This window comes from Schistocerca gregaria, unplaced genomic scaffold, assembly GCF_023897955.1.
Source record: "Schistocerca gregaria isolate iqSchGreg1 unplaced genomic scaffold, iqSchGreg1.2 ptg000182l, whole genome shotgun sequence".
NCBI lineage: Eukaryota > Metazoa > Arthropoda > Insecta > Orthoptera > Acrididae > Schistocerca > Schistocerca gregaria.
The window spans coordinates 128,793-143,822 of NW_026061732.1; the positions used below are offsets into that span (position 1 = coordinate 128,793).

Below are 15,030 nucleotides of genomic sequence, written 5' to 3' on the forward strand. Positions count from 1 at the left end.
TGCAATTTTCGCCATCATTCTCGGAAGCACGGCAATTAAAAGATTTTTGATTCCTGGCCCAGAGCCTCCTATGTAGCACCGTTCGAAACAATACGCACGCATCATCGTATCACTATTGATTGCAGCTATTTTGCGAATGCGAACACGGGTAATTTAGCATCGAGCTTGAAAAAAGAAGGTGTAGCTGTTAAACGCGAAGTCCTACTTGTTTGATGCCTGATAGTGAGAATACGGTATTTCAATATATGCCTCAGGGGACTACAAGTCTTGCCTATTAGATGAATGGTCAAATTCCGGAAGACTTGATAGATTTGCAGAACACAAAGCAAACCTTCTTGACTATATTGGTTACTGCAGAACGGACGCCCTTTTGTCTAGGAAAAAGGGCCGACAAACCGCTTCCAGCACGTACAATATCCGAAGGAACAGCAGGTCAAAAAAAGAGTATTTCTTAAGCCTTTACAGAACATAGGGTCGGTTTTCAACGCTCGAAGTAATTCTGTTTTGCCGCTAAAATGCTGCTTCTTTTCATGTGCTCAAATTTATGAAAGCAGAGGAAACCTGCTGTAATTCATCCAGCCGTGATCACAAAAAAACTTTACCGGTTAAAGAGAAAATGCAAAAAGAGAGCGCGCCTTGGTAGAAAAAAATATTCAGAATCAGGGAGATAAGAATTTTCGGGGGGCAAAATGATTTATCCGTTAAATACAGCATGATGTTAATACACAAAATACGAAAACGACGGCCCCACGTGAACAGTCCAATATTTTTTTCAGCTTTACCACGTGTGCGAAACGAAGTTTATAGCTGCAGTATTTAGACAAGATGTTTTGGCGTTCCAAGTACTGTTGAGAACCGCGGTTGTTGGAATTATCCCCCTTATACGAAAATAGCTTGAAGTTGGTCGCTATAGACTGAGCTATTCACTTTCCGTATGCGTTGGTGATATAAACTCTGACCATTACTTTAATGAGAGTAGGTGTTTCGGCAAATTGTTCAAAAAATGATAGGAGAGAGCCAAGAATTTCTGTCCTCGCAATCTGTCATACATTAACTTTGACTTAGGCTACACTTTTGTTATTGTGCGGCGTCGATAAACCAATTGTTCCGAAAACTCATAAACAAACGTAGAATGAATTTGTACCATTGAAATACTGCGAAGGGCGATTTAACAGCATACTTTAACAATTTACGTTACAAATATATTAGCTTGCGCATCACCCAATTCAGAGCTTTGGTAATTGCGTGTTCAGATCTATCGCCGCGGATTGCATGCTTCCCATCGAAGATAATGAGGTTATTCCATAGAAGGGTATTGGCCAATATAGTTTGATGGAGTTAGGGCTTTCAGTTCGTTTTTGACACTGTCAGATACATCTAGAGTTTCAATGAAGCCATTTAGCTGCTCAATGGTGACTTGATCGCCGGTTCTCGTTAGTGCCTTGATAGCTTCATAAGGCAATTGCAACCCTTCCCTTTTCAAGATGGTCTGTATAGCCTCTGAAAGGACCACGACATTTTTGTTTAAATCGTTTAAAATTTGCTCTTTTTTCAGAACGAGCTTTTTAAGGCCCTTTATAAATACCTTTATGGCGATGATGGTGTGAGCAATCGGAACGCCAAGGTTTCGCAAGACGGTAGAATCTGTCAGATCCCGTTGGAGGCGAGAAATGGGAAGTTTAGAACATAGGAAACTGAAAATGGCATTGGCCATCAAAAGATTGCCTTCGGCACATTCGAAGTCAATTGGGTTGACTTTGTGAGGCATAGCACTAGACCCAACTTCGCTCTTGATAATTTTCTGTCCAAAATATTCCATGAGAATGTACTGCCAAAAATCTCTGCAAGCGTCTATTAAAATGGTATTGATTCTTTCAAGACCGTGAAGATGCGCAGCCAAGTTATCGTAATTTGATATTTGCGTGGTCCAAAGTTCACGTTGAAGACCCACATCCTGAACGAACTTATCTGCGAACTTAACCCAGTCAAGGTTTTTAAAGGCAGCGCAGTGCGCATTAAACTGTCCAGTCGCACCGCCGAATTTGCCTGAATGCGGAATTTGAGCCAAGATTTTGAGCTGAGACTCGATGCGATAAACCCAGACATAAACTTCTTTTCCAAGAGAAGTAGGAGTAGCTGGTTGACCATGAGTTCTGGCAAGCATTGGCAAATCAAACCATTCTCTAGACATGTCTTTTAACAGATCAAGTAACAATTTTATATTTCGATAATATATTTCCATCGATTCCTAGTTGCTCGAAGAACGCAATGCTCAGTCAATAAACAGTCACGGAGAAACATGCTGGACTTTTTGTAAGTATGAGACCAATGTTCTGTACCAAATAGTGATATCAAATCCTTTGCGACTGAAGGAATAATTTTGATAGTAAAAAATTGAACATTATCAAAGAATCAATAGCTCTTGCGTACTTTAAAAGCAAGGGGGATGGCTAAGTTATTGACATCCTGGGAAGTCAAACCAAAATGAACAAATTCCAATGCTTTAGACAAGTTTTCGTCATGAGTTTCAGAAAAAATTTCTTTCAGATAGTATTCTATCGCCTTGACATCATGATTAATGACTTTTTCAAGTTCCTTGATCTTCTTGGCTTCTTCAGCATTGAAATTGGATTCTGAGTAAAGATTCCGTAAAAATTTAACGTCGATGTTCACATCAATCAAAATTTTGTGTCCAGACGCCTTTAAAAAGGAAACAAGCGCAATAAAATATTCAATTTCTATACGAAGTCGGTAGCGCATCAGAGCCTTTTCACTGAAGAATAGCTTCAGTTCTTCGACCAAATATCCGTATCTTCCATCTACGGGCGAAATGGCCTCGAGTCTAGAAATAGGCATTTAGCTTCTTGTTATGCAATAATAATAAAACAATTTTTTCTATCCTTGCAAAAAAATCAGCCCATAATAAAAATAAATTGAATTTTTATTTTTAGCTTAGCCACACCAACAATTAGCATCGTATATAAAATGACAACAAAAAAACCTATCACTTTCGTTACTGGAAACAACAATAAGCTAAAAGAAGCTCAAGCTATATTAGGAGATAGTAGTAACATTGTTAGTGCTAAGATTGATTGTAAGTCTGGCAATTGCTTTTCTAGCGCTTCTTTGATACTTTAAGTCTTAGAAAATTCACAACAAATATCTATTGAAAGTACCTGAATTACAGGGCGATGCCAGAGATATCGTAAGAGAAAAATGCCTTTGCGCTGCACGTAAGGTACGCCTTATTTTTCGTTATTTATCTAAAAGCGACCTTACTAAATTTTCTATAGGTGAATGGCCCCGTAATCGTGGAAGACACATCCTTATGTTTCAACGCTCTCAACGGCCTCCCTGGTCCGTACATGTACGTTGTGGCTCGTAATATAAAGTTGTTTAGATGCCAAATGTTAACAATTTTGTTGAAAGTAAGTGGTTTCTCGATAAAATTGGCCTATCTGGACTTATGCAAATGCTAAGTGGATTTAGTGACCATTCTGCATATGCGATGTGTATTTATGCGTTCACTCTATCTGCAGATGACGAACCAGTGTTATTTGAGGGTCGCACTAATGGCATTATTGTTCCAGCTAGACCCCAAAGCAATAATAAATCGTTTGGATGGGATCCCATATTTCAGCCATGTGATGAAGATCAACCAAAAGGAATCCAGACACCGCTTACTTATGCAGAAATGGACAAAGCCGTAAAAAATACAATTTCGCATAGATTTCGTTCTTTGAACAAACTGAAGGCATATCTAAGTGAAAATGGCATATTGGCATAGCTGTGAATTAATTTTCAACGTTCGAACATTTTAATTCTGTGCTATTGACATGGTGTTTTTCAAAAACCCAGCAATAGTTTTCAGAATACTTCCTGTAAAATGCATCAATACTAGAGCTCAAATAAATATGTGACTCTACTAATACGGAATAAATGATGACAATTTTGTAACAGGCTTATATAGATGATAAAACTTACAGATCTCATAGCCATGTTATTAACCTTTTCGAATTTTGTATGTTTGCAATACAGGCAGTCTTCTGTATGCTTAATACAAACCTTGACGCACTTGCTTGAGCTGTAAAAATCTGGTCTCAATTTATTTAACTTTTTCTAACACCGCGTCTCGCGAATTTGAAAGCACACTATCAGAGTAAGAAGAAGACCGTTTATATGAGTTTCAGGAAAACTGTCAGCGTGCAGCTCTATGCTTCAGAATGAATACTAGAAGCTTGAATTTATGCAAAATCATTTCGACCAAATATCGCCAAACATTTACAAGAAACAAGGATGGTAGGTTACGGTAAAACTGCGAGAGCAAATTCCCCATTTTTATAAGCACATATCTACAAAATGTGAAAAACTGGATATAAATATAAGAATATCTAAGGTCACAGACATACATGGATCTTGGGACTGTATTTGGTCACTAAGTTTTAAGAATTTTGATAATCAAAATTCCGAATACAAGGTAAACTTTATCAAAGAAGCAGCAAGGGCCAATCTCAACTTGACTCATATTTTGAAATTGAGGTTAGAGAAATCTGTGGCCTTTCACATGCTTCAATTTTAACACTTAGTTTGAACATTAGCGCAATCCTTAAAATATTTTTATTGACATTCTAAGAGCCAAAGTGTTCAGAAATACTGAGTTTATTTTTTGAAAGCCCTTTAAGCATTTGCTTTGAGAAAAGGTAATCAATGGGTAATAATTATAATATGCCATAGCTATTATCGTCTGAACGGAGCAATGAGAACCATTTTGAGCTTAATTAAATATTCATCAGTATAGAATTTAATTCGTTTTTTTTTTGTTATCATAAAGAGATTTGGAAAATGGATTGGGGTAGGCCATAATGATATCACTAGTAGACAGGACAGAAGTTTTATCACTTAGATGTTGAATTGAGTTTATGCAGTTACTTGATGGTATAGGGTCTGCCCAAAAAAGTGCCTCAAGCCTGGTACGTTTATCGCTAGAAGGTGGAGTGCTAATTAATGATTCAAGTAATAAAGGTTTATGTTGATTAGTGGAATAGAGATGATGGCCATGCTAAAACAATATGATTGAAAGAGTCAAAATTAGAAATAAGCAAGAGAACTATGTGAGAACATTGATTTTAAAAGCAGCAACTTGATATCGAAAAAAGCTTATAAAACAGCATAGTAAAAATATGCAAGGTACTCGGATGAATTAAGAAAAGTGAACCGCACAAAAGAGGAGTATCTACAGTACTTTCGTAGGTTTATAAGGTACAGAGCGTAGCAGTTTGAGGCTGTACATTTTTTACTGCAAGAGTCTCAATAAAAATATGTAGTTTATCTTTTTTGGGTCCACAAAAGCAAAGTTTTTTTTGTAATAAATATGCATTTTATTACCTTCCCGAGTCTATCGATCATATCGGAGACAATAGGCTGACAGACCTGGTTAAGCATTTTTTTCGATATATTTTCGAGAAAGCTGTACAGAAACTTTTAGCAGCCCCGCGATATAGGCAAATATGTATTACTGAGCAGAAATTTTCATTCAATTTCTGGCGACTTGAAATTACTAATTGAGCTGTTAACTGTGAAAACCGAAAGTTTGATAGAGTCCATTAAGCTTTATAGTATACATATGTATAATAAATATATACAGTATTATAACAAGACATATCAATATATAAATTGATTATACATTATAGAGATATATCGTGTAAAAAGCTGATTAAAATACTATATGAAACATCTAGTTGTAACAATCCAAAAATAATGATGTAAAATTATATATATAACAGTATAAGTGTATAGAGATAATAACACACATAGTAAATTATATAGCGATATAAGCTATAAATGTTGAAACTATACCAAAAAACTATCAATAAACTGCAAATTTTAAAAATATTGTAAAATATATATATATAGATATATAGTAATTAAAAATACAAATATATCTAATAATACAGGTAAATATAAACCTATGTTGATATATTGAGAAGAATGTGTGGACAGTGTGAGTGGGTAGAGGAGTAGGTATAGACTGGATAGACTAAGAATAGACAATATGGCAGAATGAGAGGTGCATGAATAATATGTGGATAGTATAATAGAGGTTGCGAATGTTTGTGTACATACTATAAAAGAAAGGATGTATGGATGGCGTAATAAAGTGAAGGGAATGTGTGGACAGTTATAATATACTAGAAGAGTAGAGTTGGATAGTATGATGCGATGAAAAGTGCGTGGGTAGTATAAGGTGGTGAAAAATATGTAGGAGGTATGATATAGTAAAGAGGTGTAGATGTGAATGTAAAAAAGTACAAGATGGTTGAGTTTAAAGTAAATGAGAGAAGCTCATAGAAGCTGTACAAGTGTTATGTAATCCATCAGTGGAAAGCACCTCAGAACCTTTAGACGGCGCCGCCTCGACGCCTGCCTTGGCTGTTCGCTGCTGCCTGTTTCCCAGCGCATGACAAAAACTATGTAAATATCTACAAAACTTTTCCTCGAATACCTTGTTGATATGCTCGTTATTGATACGTTATACTCATTTTATATATAAATGTGTGATGAATATATATATAGATGCATCCAACGCTGTGGCAGTTCATCATTCTCAGCCACTTCAACCTGTACAGAACCTATGCCAAAATTAAATCACGTACTATTTGATCTGTATCTTATTGAACAATACCTTTAGCCAAGTTGTTCTGTGGTTTGAACCTGAGAACACCAATCTGCAGGTCTTCAGCTTATTACCGGCCGAGCTCATCAGCTAGTTAATAAATTCAAATATAGAATATAAGGTGGTTCAATGTTTTACAGCACTATTTGGTAATTGGTTCTCTGATAATGGCGAAGGATAAATAAATCTAAGCCCAAAAATGCCTTCGAGTGTAAATGAGAAATCAGAATACTATATATATAAGGTGATGAAATAACTGCTCTACAAAGCCCTCGACGGTCATTGCAAATATGAAGAATTTGTATCCAGAGAACAGCGCGACAAGAAGCTGTAGATTTATTTCTGAAATCAGCACCGGTCCTGTAATTTGTCCTAATTCAAGTACGCGATAGCTCAAGTGTAGATTTAGAATTCGGAGCGCAGTATAGCATGTAAGAATCGCGACTAATAGCAGACGGTTTTAAAAGTGAAGGCGAAGGAACTGGAAGAATTGATGGTGTGGGATGTGTTGGAGGAGATTCAGGAATGTATCAATGATTATAAAGATTCGCCCATTTACAAAGACATGTAAAAGACAGGTTTGAAGGATATACCGCACATCCACATTTGGTAGAGGGAGAAATTTAATGTCTAGTTTTTGGTCAATAAAGATAATTCGATTAAGAATTATAGATATTTATAGTGCTAATTTTGTTGTGTATAATATGTATGATAATTATGTATTAATATAGTATTCAAAATTATAGATTTTAAAAACTACAAAGTAGAACAGATGATGGTAGCGTAATAATGGAGGGTATGTAGATAATACGACTAGATGAATAAATGCGAACAGGATGAATATGTAGATAAATAAATTTATATAGTATGATATATTGAACAATGAATAGAGTATATAGGTAGTATGATAATGGAGAGATGTATATATATACATATACAAGCATAAGGTAGATAGGTAATATAGCGGTATAGGATAATAGAGAGGAGGATATATGATGTAGATTGAAGTATGTAAATAGTTGGTGCGAAGAGCAGGTATAGATAGTATGAGTGGGAGATGTGGATAATATGATATAAAAGAATAGGTGTAGATAGATGTAGATTGTATGATATAGTCAAGAGAGTGTATAAATATGTAATACATAAAATAATGTCTATGGATATATATGAATATAGAGAATATATATATATTATGATCAAATGCAAGATAATATAGAAAAGGTTATGTATATATAAGTGTAATATACTCGTAGATATATTGATGTATGCATATGCGTATATATAAAAGAATACATATCTACGCTATCTTATCTAAATAATCATCAGTAGTCCTACATACATTATCTCAACGAAAATATAAAAACATACTAAAATATATACCTGAGCTCAGTTGTTATTAGGACATATTAATGTCCTGAATTAAAAATCATATCATACATCATCAATCCAAACTATCAAAAATATGATAATATAATAATATTATTTATAAAAAAACAAATACTATACAACTGTCATAAACTGTTAATATAATAATATTGTATAGGTAGTATTTTTATAGAGATGGATAAGGTTATGATATGACAATAGCTGAATATATTTGTAAAATATATAATATTATGATATATAATTAATGAACTCATAAATCACATTCATATTTATCTATATTAATGGCATATTACGTGTATCTAGGTGTTTTTATATAGAACATACAAATAATAAAAAAATAACATATTTGATGATATTGTTGTACAGGTGATAAACAATTATAGATATAGTATATACATAATATATTGATACATATATACTCAATAATGTAGTTGTTATAACATTATTGACGATGTCAATCATAATGCGTTTTATATCAAGCAATTATTTAATGATTATGTATAACGGCTATTGATAAAAAAAATAACAAATGACAACACAAAACTAAATAGAGTATCGATAAATAAAGCAGAATAGACGGCAGTAGATTATGTTACAACGTAATATAGTAATATAGGTGTATAATATGATTAATATAATATGTGTGTACAGTATGATCAATGTGTGGGCGTATAGTAAGATATGGTGAAGAGATTGTTCAGGTATTATAATAGAAGAGAGGGCATAGGAGTTTAGAGCAATATGATAAAAGGTGTGTGAGTGCAGATGATATGAGTAGGAATGAATTGTTGATTGGATAGAGTGTGTGCAAATAATGTGATAATTAGGAGTATGTGAAAAGTTATGACAGAGAGTGTGTATGATGAGTAATGTAACATTTAGAAGAATAGGTAATTGGTATTATAGCAAAATCTGATCTCAGATAATCCTTAGCAAAAAAAAATTGTAGTACATCTGATTGACATGAAGCCTATACGCTTTGCGAGGCCGAATTCTATATGCGTGTATTGGTACTTGCTTAGAACTTGTAGGCAAAAAATTATCATTTAGCAATCGCCAATAATTATCTTAGCTATAGTCTCGCTCGCTTTATTGATATTTAGAGCACTCGGTGCTTTCTTACAAACTGATTTCAAAAAGCCTGCAAGCTAGTTTTGCAAATGAGTACCAGTACGTTAGGCTTTGTTAAGATAAGACGAGAAGCTGGCCAAAATTTCTATCACTCTCTATGTATGTTTGGCATTTCAGTCTGAATTCGAATTATCAAGATTTAGAGCTCTACTCAGCATCAAAACTGCTTGTGAAGCTATTGATTCGCGTTGCTTGTTTGAAAGTGAGCCATCTCCTTTTATCTGTTTTGCTTGCAATGCCACGGAGGCACATTTTAAAAATTCATTCTCCTTTTCGAGTAATGATTTGTCGGGATGTCCGTCAAATGCATCTTCAGAGGTAAGAATGCAGTCGGAGACATCGGACAAACTAGAGAATGCATTAGTTTCTTTAAAGTTGTACGAAATTTCCGGTTCTTTGAGACTCATTCCGTCCCATAAATTAGCTTCTATAGCCTCAAGCAAGCGAGAATATCCATGTTTTTCGCGGCAAATAACGTCATCTTCTTCCATCGTAACAATTTCGATACCTTGTTCCATAGACCATTGTTCCAATCTTTCAGAATTTTTTTCGGAAAGTACTAAAAGTAGCAAAATGCTTGGTTTGACAAAGTTTATAAACTGCTCGATCCACCCAAGTTCCTCTATTAGTTTGTTCATATCATGCGAACAGATCAGAAGTAATGCGTCAACAACACCTAATTCTGAAAGGCGTTCTTGACTGACAATACTTGATGGCATGAATGCTTCGCCTGAGGGAAATACGTTATCCAATGGAGACCAAAATTCTACCGTGGCAGTGTAATACTTTGTATCAAGAGTATGTGTAGTAGATTGGAAATAAGGTAGGAATGAAGGTGTCCATGTAATATCATGCTTCACAGCCTCTGAATTCAAATTAATCCTTAGATAAAAGGACGAACAAAGTCAGCAAATAAATGCTGTATAGAAAAAATACCTACTTTCAATGACAGCATGGTGCGTTTCATGGGCAGAGCCATAAACTAGGATTTTATTTCTTAGCTCTGTCATGAACTTTCCAGGGAACTCATGAGAAGTGTTATCGCGCAACAATGGTTTATATAATCGGTATAAGTTTGACTCGAAACTATCAAAGTAGTGTCGTTGTTTATCTACTAATATCTCCACGCAAAATATAATTTTTTTTGTGCGAGCTTTCTCTTGCTATTCTTAACAAGCCGTCTTTTTTATTTCACCCAGGGAACAGTGTGATATCAATAACGTAATACATGCAACACCAGCAGATGTTGTTTTTGCTGACTAGAAGAAATGAAATGATGTCGTAGCGTCGTTTTATATCTATTTGGAGGTTCCAAAGAAACTTTGTCATCTCTCTTCTTGCTTTCGACGACATTTAGGTTTACACATACTTGAATTCAATTTCCATCTCTCTAGACTCTCTTCCTACTAGAAGGATACAACAATTGATATAGATTCAAAACCAGACAGAAAGAATAGTGTAGCGTGCAAAGGCATGAGGCTATTAGAGACATGTAATTTACACTTTGGGTAATAGATATGCATTGAGCCGAAAACTGGAATACATATTAATTTGCGTTGTGATGTTATCATTCCCCCGTCTGCAATTATCAAAAGTTATTCCAGTCAGAAACAGGCGCTTTTTTTCTTTCTTCAATAATTGCATCCAAATTTAGGTGTCTTTTTTTGTTGGGATAGAGAGCTGAGTTTTGTGATGAGCTTTGGTCGCTTTTTATGTACTTCCCAACAGAATTTTTTGTAGGATTTAGCCCAGATGGATTGCTGAGCCAAAGCCCTCGCTCGACGCGCTCCTTCTCTTCCTGTTCTTTTTGACATCTTTTTGCTTCTTCTTCTTGTGCCTCTGCTAACATAGCCTGTTCAGTAAGCGGATTATCGAGCACCTGAGCTCTAAGAATACAGATTTGCTCGACTGGTCGATCCTCAACTGTCTTGACAGCTTCCATCGCCGCCAGGGTACTCATACTATTCGGCGAGATTTTACCGAATACAGTGTGCTTCCCATTCAAATGCCGAGCACTCTTGAATAATATAAAAAACTGCGATTCATTTGTATTTGGACCGCGATTGGACATTGATACAACACCACGGCCGTCATGCAGCAGTTGAGGTACAATTTCATCCTCAAAGGGCTTGTCCCAAATGCTCTTTCCACCCAAACCTGTGCCCTCTGGACATCCGCCTTGAATCATAAAGTTCTTGATACTACGATGAAAACACAAGCCATCATAGAACCCTTGTTCACATAAAGTTAAAAAGTTTTCGCACGTCTTGGGACACAAGTCACAATGCAGTAGGATATCAAGTGTACCAAAATTTGTGACCATCTTAACTTGTCCCTTCTTATTGGTTTTCTTCTTAATTGTCTCTTTGACCTGTGGTGTCGCAGGATAGTGAACATGCGTTGCCGTCAGGGATGGTATGTATGCAGGTGACACCAGAGTAGGAGGCGCTGCTGATTTATGCACTGTCTCGGAAACCTTAGCTGAGGACTTCGCTGCATTCGCTTCGGTCCCACTCGGAAGATCACGGCCAGAAGGAAACTGTTTTCTCAATTTTTCGAGCGCTTCTCGTGCTGCATTGTCCAAATTCAAGTTTTCTGTACCGTCTTTCTCAACTTCATCATTCAAGTTAAGATTGTTATTGATGTAATAAAATTCACTTAACTTGCGTTTTTCTAAATCTTTGGGATTATTGATTACGATAATATCAGTCTTGGTGAACTCTTGATCGGAAAGCAGATCTTTCCAAATCTTTGTCTCAATATTCAATTTAAGTACAGCTTCGTAGCTATATACATTTCCGCTCGTTCTAATTGCCACAATATGTGAGGAATTAGTAAATTCCTTACAGATTATAGGACAGTGGTAGCGACCTTCTGGATTCTTGTAAAAATTCAATTTAACTAGATCTTTAGAAGAAAGCTTCTGGCCATCTCTCGGACTCACTTTATACTTTCCAAGCCAGCGTATGATGTTTCTTCAAAAAGCAGTTAGTTCTGTACGTCACTGGCCTGTTGACGGAAAAAAAAACATTTATTCAGAGCAACGCTCGTACATACTCCATATCATATACCACGCCATCAGGCGTACAAACAGGGTCCACAAAGGGCTGTAATGAAAGAGCACAGCAGTCAAACGGGATAGGTTTCTCTAGCCTTTCTATCTTATTCTGTTTACCTCCCCATTCGGCATCGTACTCGCTACGCTTAATATATCTATATGGGACATGTTGTCAGACATAAAAGAGCACGAGTATCTGAGAGAAAAAATTGTACAAGTACGACAGCGATGCATATGAGAAAAATACGTGCAGTCGGTCGTTCTGCTTTCCACGAGATCTGCCCATTTCGAGAAGCGTTAAGAGTAGACTGGAAAGACAAAGCGGAATAAAATATAAACCTACCGATTACAAGAGTCAAAAAAGACCAGAAAAAACAAACCGCGTATTCTATACCCCCACACATAAAAGACAAATCATCTCCTCCTTCCAAACAAAATAATTACTGATATTTAATTACTAATATTAAGTTTTATTGACCACCATCTCTAAATAAACTACTGTTAAGTTAGAGGAGGACAAGCCATGTGCCATAGCTTAGAAGCACTTGCGGTGAACAATGGATGGGCCAGCCTCATCATATTCCTCCTTAGAGATCCACATTCCTTGGAATGTAGAAAGAGAGGCCAAGATTGAACCTCCAATCCAAACAGAGTACTTACGTTCAGGGGGTGCAATGATCTTAATCTTCATGGTGTTGGGAGCCAGGGCCGTAAGTTCCTTAGACATACGCTCGGCAATACCAGGGAACATGGTGCTACCTCCAGAGAGAACGACGTTTCCATAAAGGTCTTTACGGATATCAACATCGCACTTCATGATGGAGTTGTATGTAGTCTCGTGGATACCAGCTGATTCAAGACCCAAGAAGGATGGTTGGAAGAGGGCTTCCGGGCAACGGAAACGCTCATTTCCAATCGTGATGACTTGACCGTCTGGCAATTCATAGCTCTTCTCTAAGGAGGAAGAAGAGGCAGCGGTCTGCATCTCCTGTTCGAAGTCTTGTGCAACATAGCAGAGCTTCTCCTTAATATCACGGACAATTTCTCTCTCGGCCGTTGTGTTGAAAGCATATCCACGTTCGGTCATGATCTTCATAAGATAGTCCGTCAAGTCACGACCAGCCAAGTCGAGACGAAGGATAGCATGTGGCAAAGCGTAACCTTCGTAGATAGGTACAGTGTGAGAGACACCATCACCAGAGTCCAAGACGATACCAGTGGTACGACCAGAGGCGTACAGAGACAACACAGCCTGAATGGAGACATACATGGCTGGTGTGTTGAATGTCTCAAACATGATTTGAGTCATCTTCTCACGGTTAGCCTTGGGGTTCATGGGGGCCTCAGTGAGGAGGACGGGGTGTTCCTCTGGAGCAACACGGAGCTCGTTGTAGAAGGTGTGGTGCCAGATCTTCTCCATATCGTCCCAGTTGGTAACAATACCGTGCTCAATTGGGTACTTCAGAGTCAAGATACCACGCTTGGATTGGGCCTCATCACCAACGTAGCATTCCTTGTTACCCATACCCAACATGATGTTGGCATGACGAGGTCGGCCAACAATAGAAGGAAAGACAGCGCGAGGAGCATCATCTCCAGCAAAACCGGCCTTCACCATACCAGATCCATTGTCAACAACGAGGGCTTGTACTTCTTCGTCGCACATTTTTACTTCTTATATCTTATGCTTACCGAAACAAGGGCAGTAATGTTTTTCACCCTGTTCAAAACGCCTTTTATTCACATTCGTTTGACAGATTTGTTTCGGAAGTTTAAAATTACTGGCTGTGGTTGAATGAAATCTAGCTCAATATTTTAAAAATTACCTAGCTTCTGGAAGCTTCTACATCCACAGAACGCAGTATAATAGATACACTCGCTCTAAATATCATATTGAATTCGTTCAGTGATGGCATAGGCGGAGTAGGTAATCTCTGTAGCCTAATCTACGAGCTTTAGACCGCATTCTTAACCGTTTGAAAATTATTTTTCTGCTTTCATATCGCGCCAGGATTCAAGTTCCTCCTAACAACACAATTACCAAGTAAAGTAATCTCACACCTCTTTATTTACTGCGGTCAGCATTGGTTTCTATCTTGCGATCCTATTTAGCGCGCTTACACGTAAAATTTTTGATTATCTGTGTTTGACTCTATTTTTATCTGTTTGCTTATCGGCTTTCGACTGGCAGCTGCTAATTAACTTCGCACTGTGGTGTCTTTCAGTCTCCTTCAGTGTTCTCAAACAGTTCGGTTTACCTGCAGGCAATTCATGCTGCGATATTTAAATTAGAAACATCCTTCAATTGGACCGGAAGCGGTGACGAGATTGCCCCCATCGCCATTTTTACCGCAAACTGTGACACAATTCATAGAACCCACTTTGTTGATATTCTTTATATATTTGACAGATAGGACGACTACTCGAACCAGGTGAATTTGGCTCGAATTATCGATGACACTTCTCTACTCGAATAATGTCTATCACGAGGGCTGATCGGGTTGAGAAAAGCTGTTGAATCAATCGAGTATGAATAGAACGTGAGAAAAGGATATCTAAAACTTCATTGAATGGTTGGTTGATGTTACGGCGAGGCTTATGAAAAATCTGCCTTTCTATACCCATGGAGATGTGGGTGCCATTCGAATAAGGATACGGTTTTGAGTTGTATTGATGAAATAACATTAGAACAGCCAGAGTTTTTGCGGCGTTTGTTACAATAGCGTATCTAATTTCTCTGCTCATAATGGATTGAAAAAAAAGCATGAATAGAGTAAAGAGT

The 15,030-nt window shown here is 37.0% G+C and overlaps 3 protein-coding genes and 1 long non-coding RNA gene across 4 annotated transcripts; 1 reads left to right on the plus strand and 3 right to left on the minus strand.

Moving 5' to 3' along the window:
• Positions 1–1,121: 1,121 nt before the first annotated feature.
• Positions 1,122–3,412, minus strand: LOC126304680 (adenylosuccinate lyase-like). The gene is made up of 3 exons (XM_049991853.1): positions 3,177–3,412; positions 2,431–3,049; positions 1,122–2,248 (listed from the first exon to the last, which is right to left on the minus strand). The coding sequence occupies exons 2-3, from the start codon at positions 2,854–2,856 to the stop codon at positions 1,298–1,300; spliced, it is 1,377 nt and encodes a 458-aa protein (XP_049847810.1). The 5' UTR covers positions 2,857–3,049; positions 3,177–3,412; the 3' UTR covers positions 1,122–1,297.
• On the plus strand, positions 2,986–3,965 carry LOC126304681 (inosine triphosphate pyrophosphatase-like). Its single transcript, XM_049991854.1, has 4 exons — positions 2,986–3,094; positions 3,174–3,238; positions 3,294–3,367; positions 3,430–3,965. Exons 1-4 carry the CDS (start codon positions 2,986–2,988, stop codon positions 3,785–3,787), a joined length of 606 nt encoding a protein of 201 aa, XP_049847811.1. The 3' UTR covers positions 3,788–3,965.
• Positions 3,966–4,643: 678 nt separating this feature from the next.
• On the minus strand, positions 4,644–5,303 carry LOC126304707 (uncharacterized). The gene is made up of 2 exons (XR_007553164.1): positions 5,243–5,303; positions 4,644–5,059 (listed from the first exon to the last, which is right to left on the minus strand). It is a non-coding gene; the product is annotated as an uncharacterized LOC126304707 (long non-coding RNA).
• Positions 5,304–12,697: 7,394 nt separating this feature from the next.
• LOC126304689 (actin, plasmodial isoform-like) lies at positions 12,698–13,963 on the minus strand. The gene has a single exon (XM_049991862.1). The coding sequence runs from the start codon at positions 13,912–13,914 to the stop codon at positions 12,784–12,786; it is 1,131 nt and encodes a 376-aa protein (XP_049847819.1). The 5' UTR covers positions 13,915–13,963; the 3' UTR covers positions 12,698–12,783.
• Positions 13,964–15,030: the final 1,067 nt, after the last annotated feature.